At 39.7% G+C, this 16,563-nt stretch overlaps 1 protein-coding gene across 2 annotated transcripts in view; it reads right to left on the minus strand.

Annotated features, from left to right (window-relative positions):
• spegb (striated muscle enriched protein kinase b) overlaps positions 1-16,563 on the minus strand; it is a 45,965-nt gene that overhangs the window by 18,386 nt on the left and 11,016 nt on the right. The window contains exons 2-17 of one of the 2 annotated variants that reach the window (XM_042494392.2): positions 13,718-13,801; positions 13,027-13,093; positions 10,557-12,112; positions 10,241-10,384; positions 9,939-10,121; positions 8,709-8,875; positions 7,894-7,982; positions 4,912-5,087; positions 4,387-4,647; positions 4,146-4,304; positions 2,890-3,079; positions 2,485-2,714; positions 1,486-1,605; positions 1,234-1,338; positions 678-884; positions 460-583 (exon numbers count right to left, since the gene is read on the minus strand). In XM_042494392.2, coding sequence (XP_042350326.2) covers positions 460-583; positions 678-884; positions 1,234-1,338; positions 1,486-1,605; positions 2,485-2,714; positions 2,890-3,079; positions 4,146-4,304; positions 4,387-4,647; positions 4,912-5,087; positions 7,894-7,982; positions 8,709-8,875; positions 9,939-10,121; positions 10,241-10,384; positions 10,557-12,112; positions 13,027-13,093; positions 13,718-13,801 — 3,862 coding nt within the window. Of the gene's footprint in view, positions 1-459; positions 584-677; positions 885-1,233; positions 1,339-1,485; positions 1,606-2,484; positions 2,715-2,889; positions 3,080-4,145; positions 4,305-4,386; positions 4,648-4,911; positions 5,088-7,893; positions 7,983-8,708; positions 8,876-9,938; positions 10,122-10,240; positions 10,385-10,556; positions 12,113-13,026; positions 13,100-13,717; positions 13,802-16,563 lie in introns of both variants that reach the window. The other variant, XM_042494391.2, reaches the window with a different exon arrangement.

Genomic DNA, 16,563 nt, shown 5'->3' on the forward strand with positions numbered 1-16,563 from the left:
AATGTTTGGCTCTTGCTTTAGTGTAAGTCAGGGCACAATATATGAATCTCTTCGTTGCTATGGAATCTTTGAAAATCAATTTAAGTGAGAAAACTGCCTGCATGCTTTGTCATGCTGCATTTATGTCTGTCACTCACATACGCTAACTATCCTGTAATACACTGGGTCCACAAGGTGGCAACCTTTCCCCCTAGATACTGCTTGACTTGCATGAATTCAAATCATATGATGACAACATGGATGTTACACTGAAAACTACAATGGCAGTGTTGTTCTATAACTATGGCTATACAAGTTTTACACATTTTTTCTTTGTTCAATAAGATTAAAATACAATTATAATTGACTTTATATAACTATAATGTATATGTATCAAGGAAAGCTGCAAGCTCAATCATGTAAAAATAAAGCAAAGAAAAAGAAATAGAAATAGAAACTTGATAGAAGAGTGACAGATACCTCTTCCAGATGACTGTAGTGTTGACATGATTGAGGGTGATGGTGATGGTGACTGACTGGTTTTCCATCACATATACAATTTCTGGCTTATCAATAATCACTGGAGCCTCCTGAAGATAGGGACCTAGAATTACATCAGAACAGACACATGGGTAATATTTAATAAACCGTTAATGCACACTGATGGATGGATGGTTGCTCTAGAAAGCTGAATGTACCTCGGTCCAGGAGCTGCACTGTGTCGGTGGTAAGTGAGGGCTTGCTGAAGGCTTTTGAGGTGATGGTCAGCACCCTGAAAGCATAGCGCACACCTTTGGAGAGGGTGGTGATGGTGTAGGTGGTTTCTTTCAGGCCAGAAGCTATGATGGTCCACTGGATGGAGCCCAGGGCTTGTTGTTGGATAGCATACATCAGGGAGCTGGGATCTGAAAAGAAAAGGTGTTTCATGTAAAATGCTACGCCACAATTTGAAGCAACTTTTTTTCCCCCCACAAAAATACGATAATTTTGTTACTCAAGGAAGCATGGCATTTTGCTATTTTTAATGTTAAATGCAGGTAGCACACACAAGATAAAATACTGTGTCAACTGTCTCAGTATGTATATCAGTCTTTCATTTTACTCTGTATTAAAGATCTTTATATATTTACTCCATGTTAAAATGCACAGTGTTGAATATGTTAGCTTTAATGTCATCAGGATAGATTTTTTAGGAATATAATTTACTTATTTCATAAAATGAACAAAATAATTATGAATATATTTTTTGTGTACCAATGGAAGGGTCCAGCCTCCTTGGTTTCTTCCAGCTTAAGATGATGGTTTTGCCAGTGATGGATTCTATCACCGGAGTCCCATCCGGAGGGTCAGGGAGGATATCTGAAAATGATTACAGTGGAATGAGAGGTTCATAAATGCTTCTGATATGCCTTTCTCCAAACAATTCTGTTTGTACAAGCAGTTCTTGTCTGAGGCCCATTGTGTTGCTATTGAGGTGCATGCCAAAAAAAGAGGAGTGAAAATTACCTGTGACATAAAGATGAGCATAGCAAGTGGCCTTGCCAATTTTGTTAGAGATGACACTCTTGTACACACCACCATGTGCATGGCACACAGAGCGGATGACCAGGCTGTGGACGTCACGATCTACAAGGGGAAGTAAATGTCTGTTACCTTTGTGCAACTTAGCTTGCTGTGACAATGTCAAATTGAATGCAGTCCCCAGTTATGAAACACTTTGACCACGACCTTTACTAACTTTGATCAAGTGGTTGTAGTTGCCTAAATCTAACCAGGCCTTAACCATACATATTTAAAAAAAAAAAAAAAACTTATATGAACATATTATGTAACTGCAATATGAGCAAACGTAACTGTTGTTAAGTTACACGGTGTTCTGTTTAACAAAATATATATTTAATCATGAATTCAATTGAGCACATACTCTGTTTTTATAAATTATCATTTTCTTTGTGTCCCAAAAGTGAAAATAAAAGGACTGCTTATTGTCCCTGAGATTATTTGCTCAAATCAAATGGGATCAAGTCACTGACGGAATGGTAACAAAAATACAGGACTTTCCTCGAGTACTTTCCCAGGAGACTGATGTGTAGGACCATGTGACCTTTGAGTGAACCTGTAAGTCATGAGTCTTGAGTCATCATGTTTTTTTTCCTAAACCTAACCACAGTGACTTTACTTGCCAAACTTTTAATTATGTAACTTTATGGTAAGGAAGTAAAGTAATTCTTGGGGCGCTAATTTGTAGTGTTGGTCTGAACGTTATACATTACATACTGCCTTAAAAGGTTTTAATTAATGCAAGGCTATTCTCCATTGACTTTATTAAATGATTTTTTGTTCATGTAGTTGCTCAAGTCCTTTTTTTATTTTGATTAAAATATTCATTTCACTTTAGCTTTCAATAAAAATGCTGAAATCAGTTGCCCAGAGTGAAATTGCTCTGTAAAGGTCGAAGTAATTCGATACACCTGAGTGAATGTTAGTCCATTTTGAAACACCTACACTGTGTCATCTTTCTGTCCTCGGTGCTCTCAATCCTTTTGCCGTTGTGGAACCAGACAATGGTGGGGTATGGCAAACCGGCCACTTTACATTTGAGCACAGCCTCCTTTCCCTCGATCACATCCAGGTCATAAAGGGGTTTGATGAAGTCAGGCATGGTGAAACGCTCCACCTCGTTCTCTGGGACCTCTGGCTCCTCTGGGATCGATGGCATCTTCTCCAGTTTAGCCCTAAAAGGAAGGGAGGTCCGGGAACAGAAGGATGGAGAGAGTGGCACACAGGATATGTGGTTTATTGCCCTGTGTCTGTTAGTGCATAAAGTAACACTTTATAATCTATAATCTAGAAACGTCCATGAACACGCAAGCACTATGTCCTAACATCCAAAGAGGAATATGGTCTTACATCTGTGAGGAGATGGCTGGTCGTGGTTCTTGTATGTAAAGTTCGGCAGAGCTCTCTGCATCACCGTGAGTGTTACGGGCCGAGATGGTGTAAAAACCCTCATCCTCATTAGTCACATGAGAAATGATGAGAGAGTGGCGGCCGCCCTCCTGAAGAATTCGAATGTCCTCACTTTCTGTGAGTGGATGGTCTAAAAAGAAAAAAGAGGTTTTATTTTTATTTATTTAATTTTTATACATGGCTTTAGTTATAAAGTGTGTTATACATCATAAAATAAAAAGCAAAGCTCAGGGAGGGCAAGAAATATCAAGAAAAATGTAAGAATACTAATACTAACAATTTCACAAAGGCTTGGATGTGAAAGGGAAAGTTTGGATTTTTTGAAGTGGGGCTGTGTGGGGTACCTCTCCATAATCAGTGTATTACCTACAGCAGATGGCAGTCGGCACAGCCCCAGTTTGGAGAGGTGGTAGGAGTTCCAACACATAAGCTAAGCTTAACTGCTGTGGATGGGGGCAGCAGCAAAACTTATTTTAGCCACCCAAAAAAAAGTTCCATCTAAATAAATCTATATCAGTTTAAGTGTCTGTCATATTGAGAGTCCGTTCATGGCTTTATCTTTCCGTCAGAAAGCCCATTCTGACAGGGAAGCCTTTAACGACTTCAATTCCCCATCTATGATCTCGTCCAGATTATCTTGAGAAAAGAGTAGTTTAACATCACTGAAGACAGGAGCTGCTGGTCTTGTTCTGCCATTATTATTTAGTTTGTACCTTGATTGTTTAAGTTTTTTGTTTTTGTGTCACTTCGGTGAATCTGAACTAACCCTTTAAAATGCCAAAGTCACACAGTGACACAGACTAAGGCAGCAATAGACCTGCAGCTCCTGTGTTTAGCGATATTAAAATATTGTTCTTCTCAATGGAGTCTGGCTTTGATGAGAGCGATATAACGGCTTCACTTCCCTGACAACAAGGTTAAGTGGTGAAAATATTCTAAATATAGCAAACTATATTGATATTGATTTTTAGATGAGATTTATTTAGGTGCCCCAGTCCACAGCAGTACTTTGCTCAGCTTCTGTGTCAGACTCCAGCCTGCTTCTCCACACTGTGGGTGTGCTGACTGTCATCTGTTGTATGTGATACACTGACTTTGGATAAGTACCTTATACAACCCCACATAAAAACATCCCAATTATACCTTTAAAGTTAAGATGTTCTGTGATGTTCTGGGTGCAAGGAGTACAATCCTACCAAAGTGACTCCAAATGACCCTTGGAGATGGCGTCCCACTGACTTTGCAGTCAAATCGAGCGTTACGCCCCTCTATAACTTCTAGAACGTCCAGCTTGCGAGTGAAGAGAGGTTCAATTGAAGGGATGACTTTGAGTCTCCCACATGAAGTCAATTCCTCTGAAAGGTAAAAACAGACAACAGATACATTCATTTTAATTTTACACCACACACATTGTGATCTTCTCTCCTTTCAACATACCTTTAGCTGTGCTGAGCTTGCACGTGTACGTCCCGCTGTCGTCCTCGTGTACAGAGTTGAGCAGCAGGCGGCACTTTCTTCCATCGAAGTGCATCTTACAGTTGAGCAATGCTGGCTGGATCAGTTTTCCATCTGCAAGCCAGTCCACATCCGTGTCCTTCGGTCCGATGACATGACACTCAAACAAAACTGTCTCTCCAGCCTTGGCTGTGATGTCCCTGACCGGGCGGATGATAGCCAGGCCTGGCTCAACTGGCGGGGCTGGGTGTAAATAAAGGACATTTTCTGAAGAGTGCTGTAAGTGATACCTGGTGCTGTGAACTCGTCACTGGTCATGTTAAATGGTTTTATTCACTTTAAAGTATGGTATTAATGTCTATGCTATCACAAGAAACTACTGTCGGAACGTTAGTAGCAAATACAAAATTGTGAAAAAGTTGAACTAACAAAAAGCATCATAATCAAACAGATAAAGAGAGTCTAATGTGTGACAACGATTAATGGAACATTTAAAAATAAGAGTACCTTTTACATCAAGCCTTCCTTCACACTGCTTTGTCCCATACTCGTTGATGATCTTACAGGTGTAAATCCCAGAGTCCGACCTCATTGCGGACTTGATGGTCATGTTAAAAGTGCCATCTTCTGTCTCACGTACAATGTGACGTGGGCCTGTTTTCACTGTAACTCTGTCCCTCAGCCTACAAAAGAGGAAAATAAAGGGGTTAATTTTTGTTTTAAAACAAGAGAAAAATGACGCATCATACCACTCAGAGCTTTTTTAAACTTAATTTATGCAACAAAGGATGACCAAGCACATACTTTTTGTCAACCACAGGCGCTCTTCTGGCTGGTATGAAGGGGGTGGCGGTGTGGGGGGATACATTATCCAGGACTGCGAATATTATGTTTAGCACATTCTTTTCTGCTATTGTCTCTCGAGAGTCAGGATGACTAACTCCAATGACAAAACTTGCCTGTGCGAATCAGCCTATTCTTGTCTCCTATATTAAGGGATAAGGCTGGCATTATTCTATATTACACTTATAATAATAAAATCCCATGAAAAGACCAAAACCTAAGATGTTTTAGTCCATCTGCCAATACATTCCACCTTCTTTTCCATTGAATTTTATTAATGAAACTCAAACTACCATACCAACTTGTTAAAATAAATCATATTTGATCTGCAATTAGTTTGAATTCAAAATTGTCAAAATATAAGTGAAAAAGGGCATGCCTTGCACTTATCTGACTCAGCGCATGCCCTGTTACTGTTAAATCAACATTGCATGCTCTTTTAATGATAAAGAAACAGTGCGTGCCTTTTGCTTTATCAGTAAAAGACACCAGTGTTGTTCTCGTCTTCTCAGTAAAATAGAGAAAACCAGCGAGCCATGCTGACAGAAGACCATCTGAGAAGTGTGAGAAATTATTTTTAATGCAACACCAAAGATGGTTCATAAGGGAGTATTTAGAGCAGAAGAGTGGTGTATGTGGGACTGACTCAAAACTACAGTGCTGCAGTGCTCATGCCCGTGGTAATGAGGGAACATGTCACCAAGTTCACAGCATAGCCCTCTGGTATGTTTTTAGAAGTTACTCAACAATAATGGAGCCGTGTGGCACAGAGGAACAAGACATAGCAGGCTTTGGTTTTTTCATGTGATATGACAAAAATAAAAATATAGAATAGTGCCAGCCTTATGTTTTGAAGCTGTCCGAGCTAACAGCCATTAAGACTGGCTGATAGAACATAACATTAGGTTCTACAAACACTAATAATAAAAGACCTCACCCTTGTAAGGATATTTCAATCCGATCCGGCTATTTTTGGATTTCCTAACTATAAAGCATAAAATTGCTGGATGTATGTATGTACAAATGCATATATATGTGTATGCATGTATGTATGACATTATGTATTTGTCTTTCGCATATATCAAGAACCTTCTACCTGATCTAGTTCACACTTGGTGGATGTATTGCTGGGGACCCAAGTACGTGCATTATCATATCTGGGGAAATTTAAACATGCAGCGCATTCAATGTTAATAAACTTGAATAAACAAGCGAACAGTGCTCTGTGACTCTGTGCAGCGGTGGGGTCAGGGCTACAAGGCCCTACAGGGATGAGCATATCTTCATCTATGTAAGCAAGAACTCTATCGCTCGCTTCAGTACATTCAACTACACATGAAAAAAGAGAGATGTTACATTGTAGCAAACTGAAACATATCAAGCATCCGTGATTAACTTCAATGCTTTTCAAATCAATGCTTTTGGTCACAGACCCACGAAGCGCAGGCCTCTACAGAGTCAAACAACATGTCGTCCACTGCGGGCTGGTGTCTGGTTATGCCTCATTGACTGCAGTTTGTGCTGAATATACAAACGTTATAACCAAACTCCTCTTCTCTTCCCTGGAGTCAGCAAGCATGAGTTGATAGCCTACAGAAAAACTGCCATCTGCCTTTGAAACCAGAAGTGTGTAATCTTGCCAAACTTACTACAGTAATAATGTTACTGCCTCTAATTAGATCAATGCAATACTGTTGCAAAAAACTAATACGCCTTTTCAGAAAAATTGTAAAGCCACTTAGCATTCCTCTAGTCCTCTTGACGATGAGTAGCTGCGGATGTACAGTATTTAGTGATTGACAATGTTTTTTTGTGAAGCAGAAGTATAAATATACACAGTAAGTAAGTAGTATATGAGATGCATTTTTTAAAAGTTCTTCAAGGCATGTTCTAAGTTATTTTGTTGTGCAATTCTCGAGAAAACTGCGAGCAGCGATACCACAGGCCAAGCCATCAAATGTTTTGAACGAGCACTGCACTCACTGACTGTGAATTCCAGATTGTTGTCTCAGAGCTCATTAGCTCAGCCAGACATTTGTGGGTCTGGGCAAAAAGCAGCTCCATGGTAAACAGGGGAAGTATGATTTTCTACTCTTTTCCCTATTAAGACTCTTTCTGTCAGCCTGGAGGTTGTTAGGCAGTAAACATGAATCTTCCACTTCCTTTAACAGATGAAATAAAGCTGCACGCTAGAGAACAAACTCTGCAGTCAAGCAGTGATGTGCGAGTTCACACTTCACAAGAGCTAATTCAAAGTTCAGTTGACACAGTTAAGAATGACTTAACTGACTACCAAGACACAGTGCCTGGAGAGTTTGAAGAAAAGGTTAAGCAGCCAAAATCTGTAAATCCGTATCCCAAAGTAGCATCCAGGACTCCCGATCACAGCCCCCCCCCCCAAAAAAAGGATGTAGTTTATGTGCATTTCTTTTGTTTTTTAAAACTTACTTAAAATGATATGACCATCATTCACTTGCTAATACGTGTTTCCATGACTGGTCAGATGCTTCAACGTGACATTAGGGTTAGGGTTCATGTATAACTCTGCAACTAAGCAAGCCTGATGACAGTTGTGATACAGAGAAAGTCTTTTCCATGTCCCATGCAACCAACGAGTTGAAGTGGTTTGATGAAGTGAGAACCTACCAATAGAGCATGGGTTTGGGCTGTCCACTTATTCGGACAGACATGGTGACTTCCTGTCCTTCAATGACAGCTTGATCACTCATAGTTACCTGTTTGAAATGCAATGCAAGTTAGAAACTGAGAGGTGCATTTTATTTACTTGTACAAGTTATATTTGACAGATGTGTTGATGTGATGACCACAGTGGATAGCATGTTCATACAGAAAAATTAATATTGACAGAATAAAGGTCATCCTGTACACATAACATTTTCATGCAAACGTTTACCATTCATCAGAAATACAGCTGATTAAGTGTGTGTAAGTGTAAGTATGCCAGACATACAATTGCATACTCAAAAGACCCTGACACACCCAGCTGACAGTCAGCCATCATTCAATGGTGGGCCATTGGTGATAGTAAGTTGACCTAGTGGCTGCAATGTGACACTCGTCTGCATTTTCCCCACCAATTCAGAGTCGGCAAAAAACGTCAAGAGGGAGTGAGAATGAAACAAACTTGTGATATAAGGTAAGATTGTTTCTCTTTAGCCATTAAGCTCTTTAGCAGAAATGTTTCTTGATGGATTGTGTTGTTGGGTAAATTGTCGCTGTTCTTTTAATATCGGATTGAGTTGTTAATGTGCTAATTGGCTGACTAGCATAAAGACCGTTTACACATAATAATTTCTGGCTGAGAAACAGCGTTGTGAGGTGACGCTGCTGGGGGCTTTCATTGCTGCTAGTTCTCTGATGTTGGTTTGGTGTGTCTGCACCTTGACAGGTACATATTAACCAAGTACATATTAATCAGGCCTAGTTCTATATATTCTCACCAGGAAAGCAGGGGGTTGCCTGAATCGTGTGTCAATAGTGTGCTTGAGCTCTGGCCCTCCAAAATCCATGCCTTCCTCCAGGGGACTGAGATACTCCTCATCAGATGTAATAGGGCTGCTGATATCCCTCGGCACACCCAGGTTTCCCTTTAGCTCCTGCACAGATTCTGTAAAAACATAAAGGTTACATTATATTTCATGTTGTAGTTTCAGATAATACCGGTTACAAACAGTTCCCATATGTTATTGTGTATCTGTAAACTTTATTTTTTTCATACTAAGAGCTTAGCTCAATGAGAACACAGGGGTTCAGGGAGTTCATGTAAAAAAAGACAAAGAAAGCTTAAAATATAATTAAAGTCTTAGATGTCAAATGTGATATCCAAACAATAGTGGATTCACAGTGGGTGGAGTCAGTGAGCTTCAGTGGGCAATTTATAGGTTCAGTTTCGCCTCTGAGTTGCTATGGTAACTATAAGTGAGGTTGTTCAGCTGGAATATATGGCACAGACATTTTGCTCAGTGAGATAATGACAAGGGAGCAGGAGAGAAATCAACTGAAACACAATGCCCTGTTGGGAAGAGACCACAAAGATGTTCTTTTTAGGACAGAGAAGATGGCTTTCCAAATTAAAAAATATTGTTAGATACATTGGCCTACTTTTGGATATGAAAGCTATTTTCCATATCAATCTATGGGAATATTCTAAGTGTCCTATTCTGTCTTTGACTATCATAACAATAATGCAATCACTACATCCTCATTAAATGAGCAGAAATGCAGTATATATCCACACTGATAACAATAAATGAACAAACATTTCTGTCATGGTGGTCACAGCAGCATGATGCTTTTCATATTAATGGCCATAATCTTCTATCTAGCTGAAGTGCTCTAATTTAATATAAACAACTGAGTAATTTTGACTAACCAAGCAATTAATGCCACTTTCTCTGCAACATAATGCTAATCAGTTTTGCAGAGTCAACCACCACATAACAGTACGCAAATGACCTGCCTAACTCTCCCTACAACTGGCAAGTACTTGTTGCCTTCATTGATTGGACTGGTTAGGTTTAGGCAAGAGGAATGTGGTTTTTAAGGGTTAGTTTATGAATGTCAGAATAAGCTAATCAGAGGCACCATCCTAGGATTTGCAAATTCTAAAACAATACTACAGTATATATACCTACTTAAGTTCCATCTGATATCCCCCAAATCAAACGTACCTGCTTTGACGATAAGGGTGGCATTGCTGGACGCTCTGCCCACCTGATTAACAGCAGTTACACAGTATTTTCCAGCATCACTTATTCTAGCCGATTTGATGAGCAGAGTATGTCGTTCACCCTCCACTTTGACTGTATAATAAGCAACGCCGGTGATTTCAGTGTTATCTTTTGTCCAGGTAACTTTAACAAAGAAGACAGAGAAGACAAATCATATCATTTGTGTATTGCTTGTTTGAACATAAAATCTGAAATGATCTTTGACATTTTCATTGTTAAAACACAAAAGTACAACATGTTACCTTCAGGAATGGGGGTGCCAGCAATGATGCATTTTAGTAGTACATCTGCACCAGCAGATGCTACAGTGTCCTGCAAGGGAAACTCAAATACAGGTGCCTCCAATGGGTCTTCTCCAGCAGACACATAAGAATCATCTGAGGAATCTGTACAGTTTAGCAAAAGACAAGCCTAAAGTCATTCTCCCCTGTGATCAAATTAGAGGAAACCCCCCTCTAGTACCAACTGGATAATTGGTTGAGTAAACATGGAAAGCAAGCATAATTGAACTTCACACTGGTACAGAACGCTAAATGAAAGAAGCACAACAGATCTAACCTAACTCTGGAGACATGGGTCGAGGACGACGATTCTTTCCTTTGGTCTTTAGCTGTCGTCCCTCTTTGGCACTAGCAGTAGACTGCTGAGGCTCACTTGTCTTCACAGGAACATCGACTTCCATTTTTTCATCTTCAACAATAATTGCAGGGATTCTTATCTTTAAGGCTGGTTTAGATGGATCCACTTCCATTCTCTCCTCGGTTGGAGAGACTGGTGACACCCTTGGGGGCTTTGAAGGAGGTTGATGAGGAAGATCTTGCGAAACGACAGCCCTTTTTTGTACCAATGGACTTTCAGGTCTTGTTTCAATTTTTCTTAATGCTACCTCTATTGGCGTCTTTCTCCCTGAAGTCTCATCCTTTTGTGATGTTTGCACAACAGATTCTTGAAGGTGTGGGGATTCTTGCATTCGAGATACCCTTTGTACAAGTGGACTTGGTGGCCGTCGTTCAACCTTGCGTAATGTCATCTCGGCAACATTTCTGCTTGGTGACTCTTCCCTTTGTTGATGATAAAATGCTGGTGATGATGATCTCTGAAAGATTTCTGTTACTGGACTGACTCTACTTAATTCTCTCACCGATCGTTGTCCTGGTAAGTCAGATAATTGCATCGACTCTGGGGTGCCTGCAACTTCTCCAAATCTACTGATTGTTACAGTTGTTGAACCAGTGCTTGCTGTCCTTTGGGGTTGGGACTTCAGTTGTTCTTGCTGTGTTTGCTGTTGTTGTTGCATTGGTTGCTGACTAAGATCCTTTTCTCTCTGTTCCCTTGCCCACTGGGCGCGTTCCCTTTCTTGAAGCTTTTGAAGGACCTGAGGAGGGATGGGTTCAATTTTCCTGAAAGGCTGGCGCTGCTTGCCTTTTAGAGTGAGTTGTTCAGTTGAAAACGACTTTTTCATATGAGGTTTGCCTACAAGCTTCTTAATGCGCTGGAGCTCTTCAGTAAACTTGTTCTCAATGTCTTGAACTTTTTGGGAGTAGCGAGGTTTGTCCTCCAGGGAAGCAGCTCTCTGTTTAAACATAGACCTCCGTTCAGCAGCATCCTCTTTCAAAGCCTCTCTTAGATCTTCCCTTGAACTTTCTCTAGAGATGCCCAACCGGCTTCCTCCATCATCTGAATCTACAGATCCAGCACGATTGAACCCTGCCCAGGATCCTCCCGAGATGGAACCCTCTGGAATATCAAGGCTTCGTCTTCGCTCTTCTAAGCCACGGACCTTCTCAAATACTTTTGAGCTTGCCCTTGTAAGCTTTGGAGATGGTCTGAAAGTAAATTCTTTCCGGGAGTATTCACTCAGTGGAGTTTGTGATCGGGAGTCCGGGGTGCTACTTTGGGATACAGATTTTGGCTGCTTAACCTTTTCTTCAAACTCTCCAGGCACTGTGTCTTGGTAGTCAGTTGGCAGAACAATTTTCTTCCGCAAGCTAAGAGGTGTAGTTGAACCAGAGCGACTTGGCATTGGAGAGGAGGAAGGGCGTTTGACAAGTCTTGGGGATGGGGGTGGGAGGGCTTGTGGGGGAGATTCTCTTGAAAAATTCTCTGACTGGCTCCTGAAATAGAGGATTTGAAGCAAAATCTGTTGGATTCAGTAGGTTGTTACTAATTAATCTGTTGAGTATTGTATTTAGTATGAAATGCAAGTCCAAAGGTCAGTCCCTCCAGGATGTTGCAGTGTTGAGATCACAACAATTTATTCAAATTCAGCTAATCCCCCTGATTTCTGCGCAACCTTGCAATTTTGTCAAATCAACGCAATTTTACCGCAAATTTGACTTAATATAGGTAAAATCTAATTCCACTGTAGACGTGAGGGGAGCGTATTGATTCCCTTACCCCCCCCACTGCTGTGGGACTGCAGCTCTGTGCCTGGAAAAGAGCCACACACACATGGTGACGGGGATAACTGTTAGCATCACACGGCAACTTTACTCAACAATTCTTAAAGGTTTAATCTGCGAGATTATCAGCTGTGTGTAGGATGTTAACTGCTGCTGCGGGGCATCTGCCCAAGCGGCAAAATATGACAAGTAGTAACGAGATCACAATGTTCTGTGTTAGCTCATGCTACCCGGGCAGAGAGAGCAGGAGGAGAGCAGCTCACGGAGATGGTCTTCAGTGCTGCGTTGAATGGCAGTAACAGCTGATCAGCTGCGCTCACAAATAAATTTTAATTCTGTGGGAAACACTGAATGCTCATAATAATAAGCTCCAAATCTGTGACAACATCATAACTATCTCTGCAATTTTCACTTGCCCCAGCAATTTCATTGCCAAACAAAAGACCTATAAACACTGCAACACGCATCACAACTTTTTTAGAAAAGCTGCCGGGAATTTAGGCATTTCAGGCTGCAACAATCCCAAAAACAGTCCACGAAATCCTGGAGGGATTGGCTGATACAATCAGCAGACTATTGTCTTTTTTAAAAACTGCTAGGGTTATTTGCATGTTTCTTTGCCTTGCCTGGTTGTGTTAGAGTGATCCTCATGTCCATGTGTTCTACTGTCATCTTCTGCACATTTGTCCATCACTGCACCTCATGTAAAGAGGAGATATGACATATTAAACAGGTAAGCCATCAGGTTCTTGCGCTGATTATATAACAAGGCAAATTAATCTTAATTTCTTTTCTAAACATCAGATCAAAGGACAATTTGAAAAGTGGTAATGAGCATAGTACTCCTCCAGTCTACACAGCATCTTAGCGCCTTTAAGCGCTTTGTTTTTGTTTTCAAGCATGCAAGCACAGCTACCATCAGCTTTGATTTTAGCCAAAACTCTTCCTACTCAGCACTCAGCAGAGACAGACAAACTTAGCAACCAGCTGGTAAGCACAGTGGAGCAATTAGCAGCTAAAGAGCTGGTATTTTACTACTGTGTTATATTCATCACATAGATACAGATACCACAGATTAATGTAAACGTAACTGCTGATACCTTTACCATGACAACTTAATAAGACAATATGTTAGTGATGTGTTCTCAGTTCATTCCACTGCCAGTTAGTGGCCAGTTTCCTTTGTAACTCAGAATCCTCATTAATATCTATCATTGTTGTATCATTATAGCACTGATTGAAATGTGTAAAACATAACTACAAGAAAATCCAAAATTGTCTAAAGGAATAATTACAAACGAGGGACATGGTTGATACCTGTATGCACAGCCTGGTCCTCAACATCCCCACTATCTTCTTTGGTCTCAAATTGGTCACCTTCATCCTCTGTTGTTTCGGAATCTGAAAAAAAAGAAAAAAGATTAGATGATTGGATTAGATTTAGCAATGTTTGAAGAACACTATTGATTAAGTCAGTTAAAGAGAATCATTTATGGTATAAAACTATTTAAAAAAATAAATATTATACATTTTTTGATCTTTCAACGCAACTGGAACAATGTTTCCATAGTGGCAGAAGAAGAAGAGAGAGCACACCGTTACTATAGGAACCAACAGACTACATTATCCTATTCACTTTACCCTTTAATGGTCTTGGTGAAAGGCAATTGGAAAATTCCTCTGCAAATTCATGGTGAAGGTGACATTTCAAATTTGCAATATTTTTAGACCAGACTCCCAGCTATGAATGAAAAAACAACATGTATGCTAGTCTAAAATATATTAAAATATGTACTTCCAAATCTGCAATTCAGAAATCACATTAACCTTCATCAGCTACAGTTTATGTATTTTTATGTTGGACCTCATCTCTTTTTTAGTTCGACTCTCAGTTGACCTGAAAAGTTGTCACCCAGTCAAGCTAAATGTACTAAATTTGCTACAGCTGAATAGCTGTTGAGTCTTTATCAGTCATACTTATTTCATCAACAACTGCAAGTTATCATCAAGAAAGGGAATATAATATGTGAATGCAAAATAAAGATGGATTTTAGTATTTCAAGGGGAACAATTCTATTTTACCCATTTTAAAGCTAAAGATTTGTTCCAGCTGTACCATCTAAAAGATATGACTATTTTCCTCAGTCTGAGAGAAAATTCAGTCATTGGTAGAACTCAAAATAGAAAGCACTATTGAGTCATTGGCATCCCAGCAGCTCTCATGAGGTGTTTGCTTCACAGTAGGTGGAATTACTTAAAAAAACAGAGGCTATCTGTTGTTCCCTTGCAGTAAGAGAACACAATAGGATAATGTTGGCCATACTGAACACGGAGGAGAAAGACTGCAAAATGCTCACACAAATTCAGTGGCAAGACAAAATCTATCACTCTGTAGTACAGAAAACAATTAGATTTGCATTGTCAAACAGATTTTTTCCCCTAAAAAACAGCCAAACCAGTTAACTCTTTGTGTTTCTTAACATGTAACATATTTATCAAGACCATGATATTATCGAAAGCTTTTAATTCTACATAACAAGTCATATATCGATGCAATATCAAGACATATGGTGACATTACAGAAAAATAAAATAAAACTCACGTGGGGACTTTGAATGCAATCCTTTTTCCTTGGTAGTATCTGGTGCTCTAATGAACCTTTACTTTGATATTTTGTATTATGTATGAGCATGTTCCAAATGCCACCAGAGTTTGGTACACTGGTATACTTCTGAAGCATTAATACTGAAGCAGTGCTCACATACCAAAAAAATGTAAATGTAGATAGATTGTTAGATAGATTGTTCAAAGAGCCAGTTATTCTCCCACCAATTTTAAAAGAATTTAGATTCTAGATTTTAGGAAAAAAGAGTGAAATACGTTGCTACAACATCTCTGAGAGGCCATTAAAATATTTTACAGGCTGTAATTTCGGCAATACTGCACGTGCTGTATGGGAGTGCTAATTTTAATATGACTGGGTATACACCAGAGCATCTAATTAAAGGTTCACTAATTTTTAGCCATGCTGGTTGTGTGGATCGAGGGATGGCAATATTAGTCAGCACACCACTTTGGTCCAGACACTCATTGTTTCCAGCTGACCTATTCTAATGACTTTGGTGAATTTTGATTGGCATCAGATGGCAAAAGTATTTTATCATTTTCAGTGCTAAGTGCAAAAACAGCATACGCTATAGATGACTATGTAGCATATTGTTGTACATATGTTAGTGTGGAACTGGGACACTGTATTAGTCTTGTTGACCACTAGCAGCACAAGGGAACAATGTTTTAATGAGCAGGTCCCCGTTTTGTTTGCACATGCACATACTGTTTACACAAGTGACACCATACACATTGCTGCTGATGTTCTTAAACTAATCCACTGATTTGCAGTTCAGAAGGAGATTCTGAGGCAGCAAACATGCAAAATCACATTAAATGTCAATGTACACACTAGCAGAACAACAAATTCAACATGGCCCTTTTATGTCCAGACTGACAGGAAATTACTTTTCTATAGACAGAACGTTCAGTTGTACATACAACTGATAATCAATCAGTGTAGCCTCAGTAGAGTTAACCAGAAAGGAGACAAAATCAGACAAAAATGAACGGCAATAAAATAAAAATAAAATAAAACAACTTTAAATGACTTTAAAGGAAATGTTATTGGTCTTAAGAAAGGTAGAGCAGTAAGCATGTTCCAAAAGAGGAAGCTGCTAGACTTCACACAGCTTAATTAGTTTGGCCTGACAGGGGTATGGTGGCAGTGAGTGACTGCATGGGGTATTACTGCATATATCCTACTACAGTCCCAGGAAAGTGGTTCATAAACCTGTCACTGCAACCCTGCAGAAAACCATACAGCTCAAGTTACATCCTCCAAAATGAGATTTACACTTTGTTGAGTATTACCTCAATATCAGTTTTACACTCTTTGTTGTTGTGACATTTTTTAGAGGGGAAAAGAAAATAGACTTTTGTCATTCATCTTCTCTATTCCATTTTTTAATTCTGCTAATTTGAAAGGACGGTTATTCCCAAAACATTTTTCTTTTACCTGTAGTGCTATTTTTCAATCTAGTTTGTCTAGATGTTAGTTGCAAAGTGTTGGAGATATCGGCCGTAGAAATGTCTGCCTTCGCTTCAGTAAAATG

The sequence above is a fragment of the Plectropomus leopardus genome, chromosome 10 (assembly GCF_026936395.1).
Source record: "Plectropomus leopardus strain MGB_pleo_1.0 chromosome 10, ASM2693639v1, whole genome shotgun sequence".
In the NCBI taxonomy this organism is placed as follows: Eukaryota; Metazoa; Chordata; class Actinopteri; order Perciformes; family Serranidae; genus Plectropomus; species Plectropomus leopardus.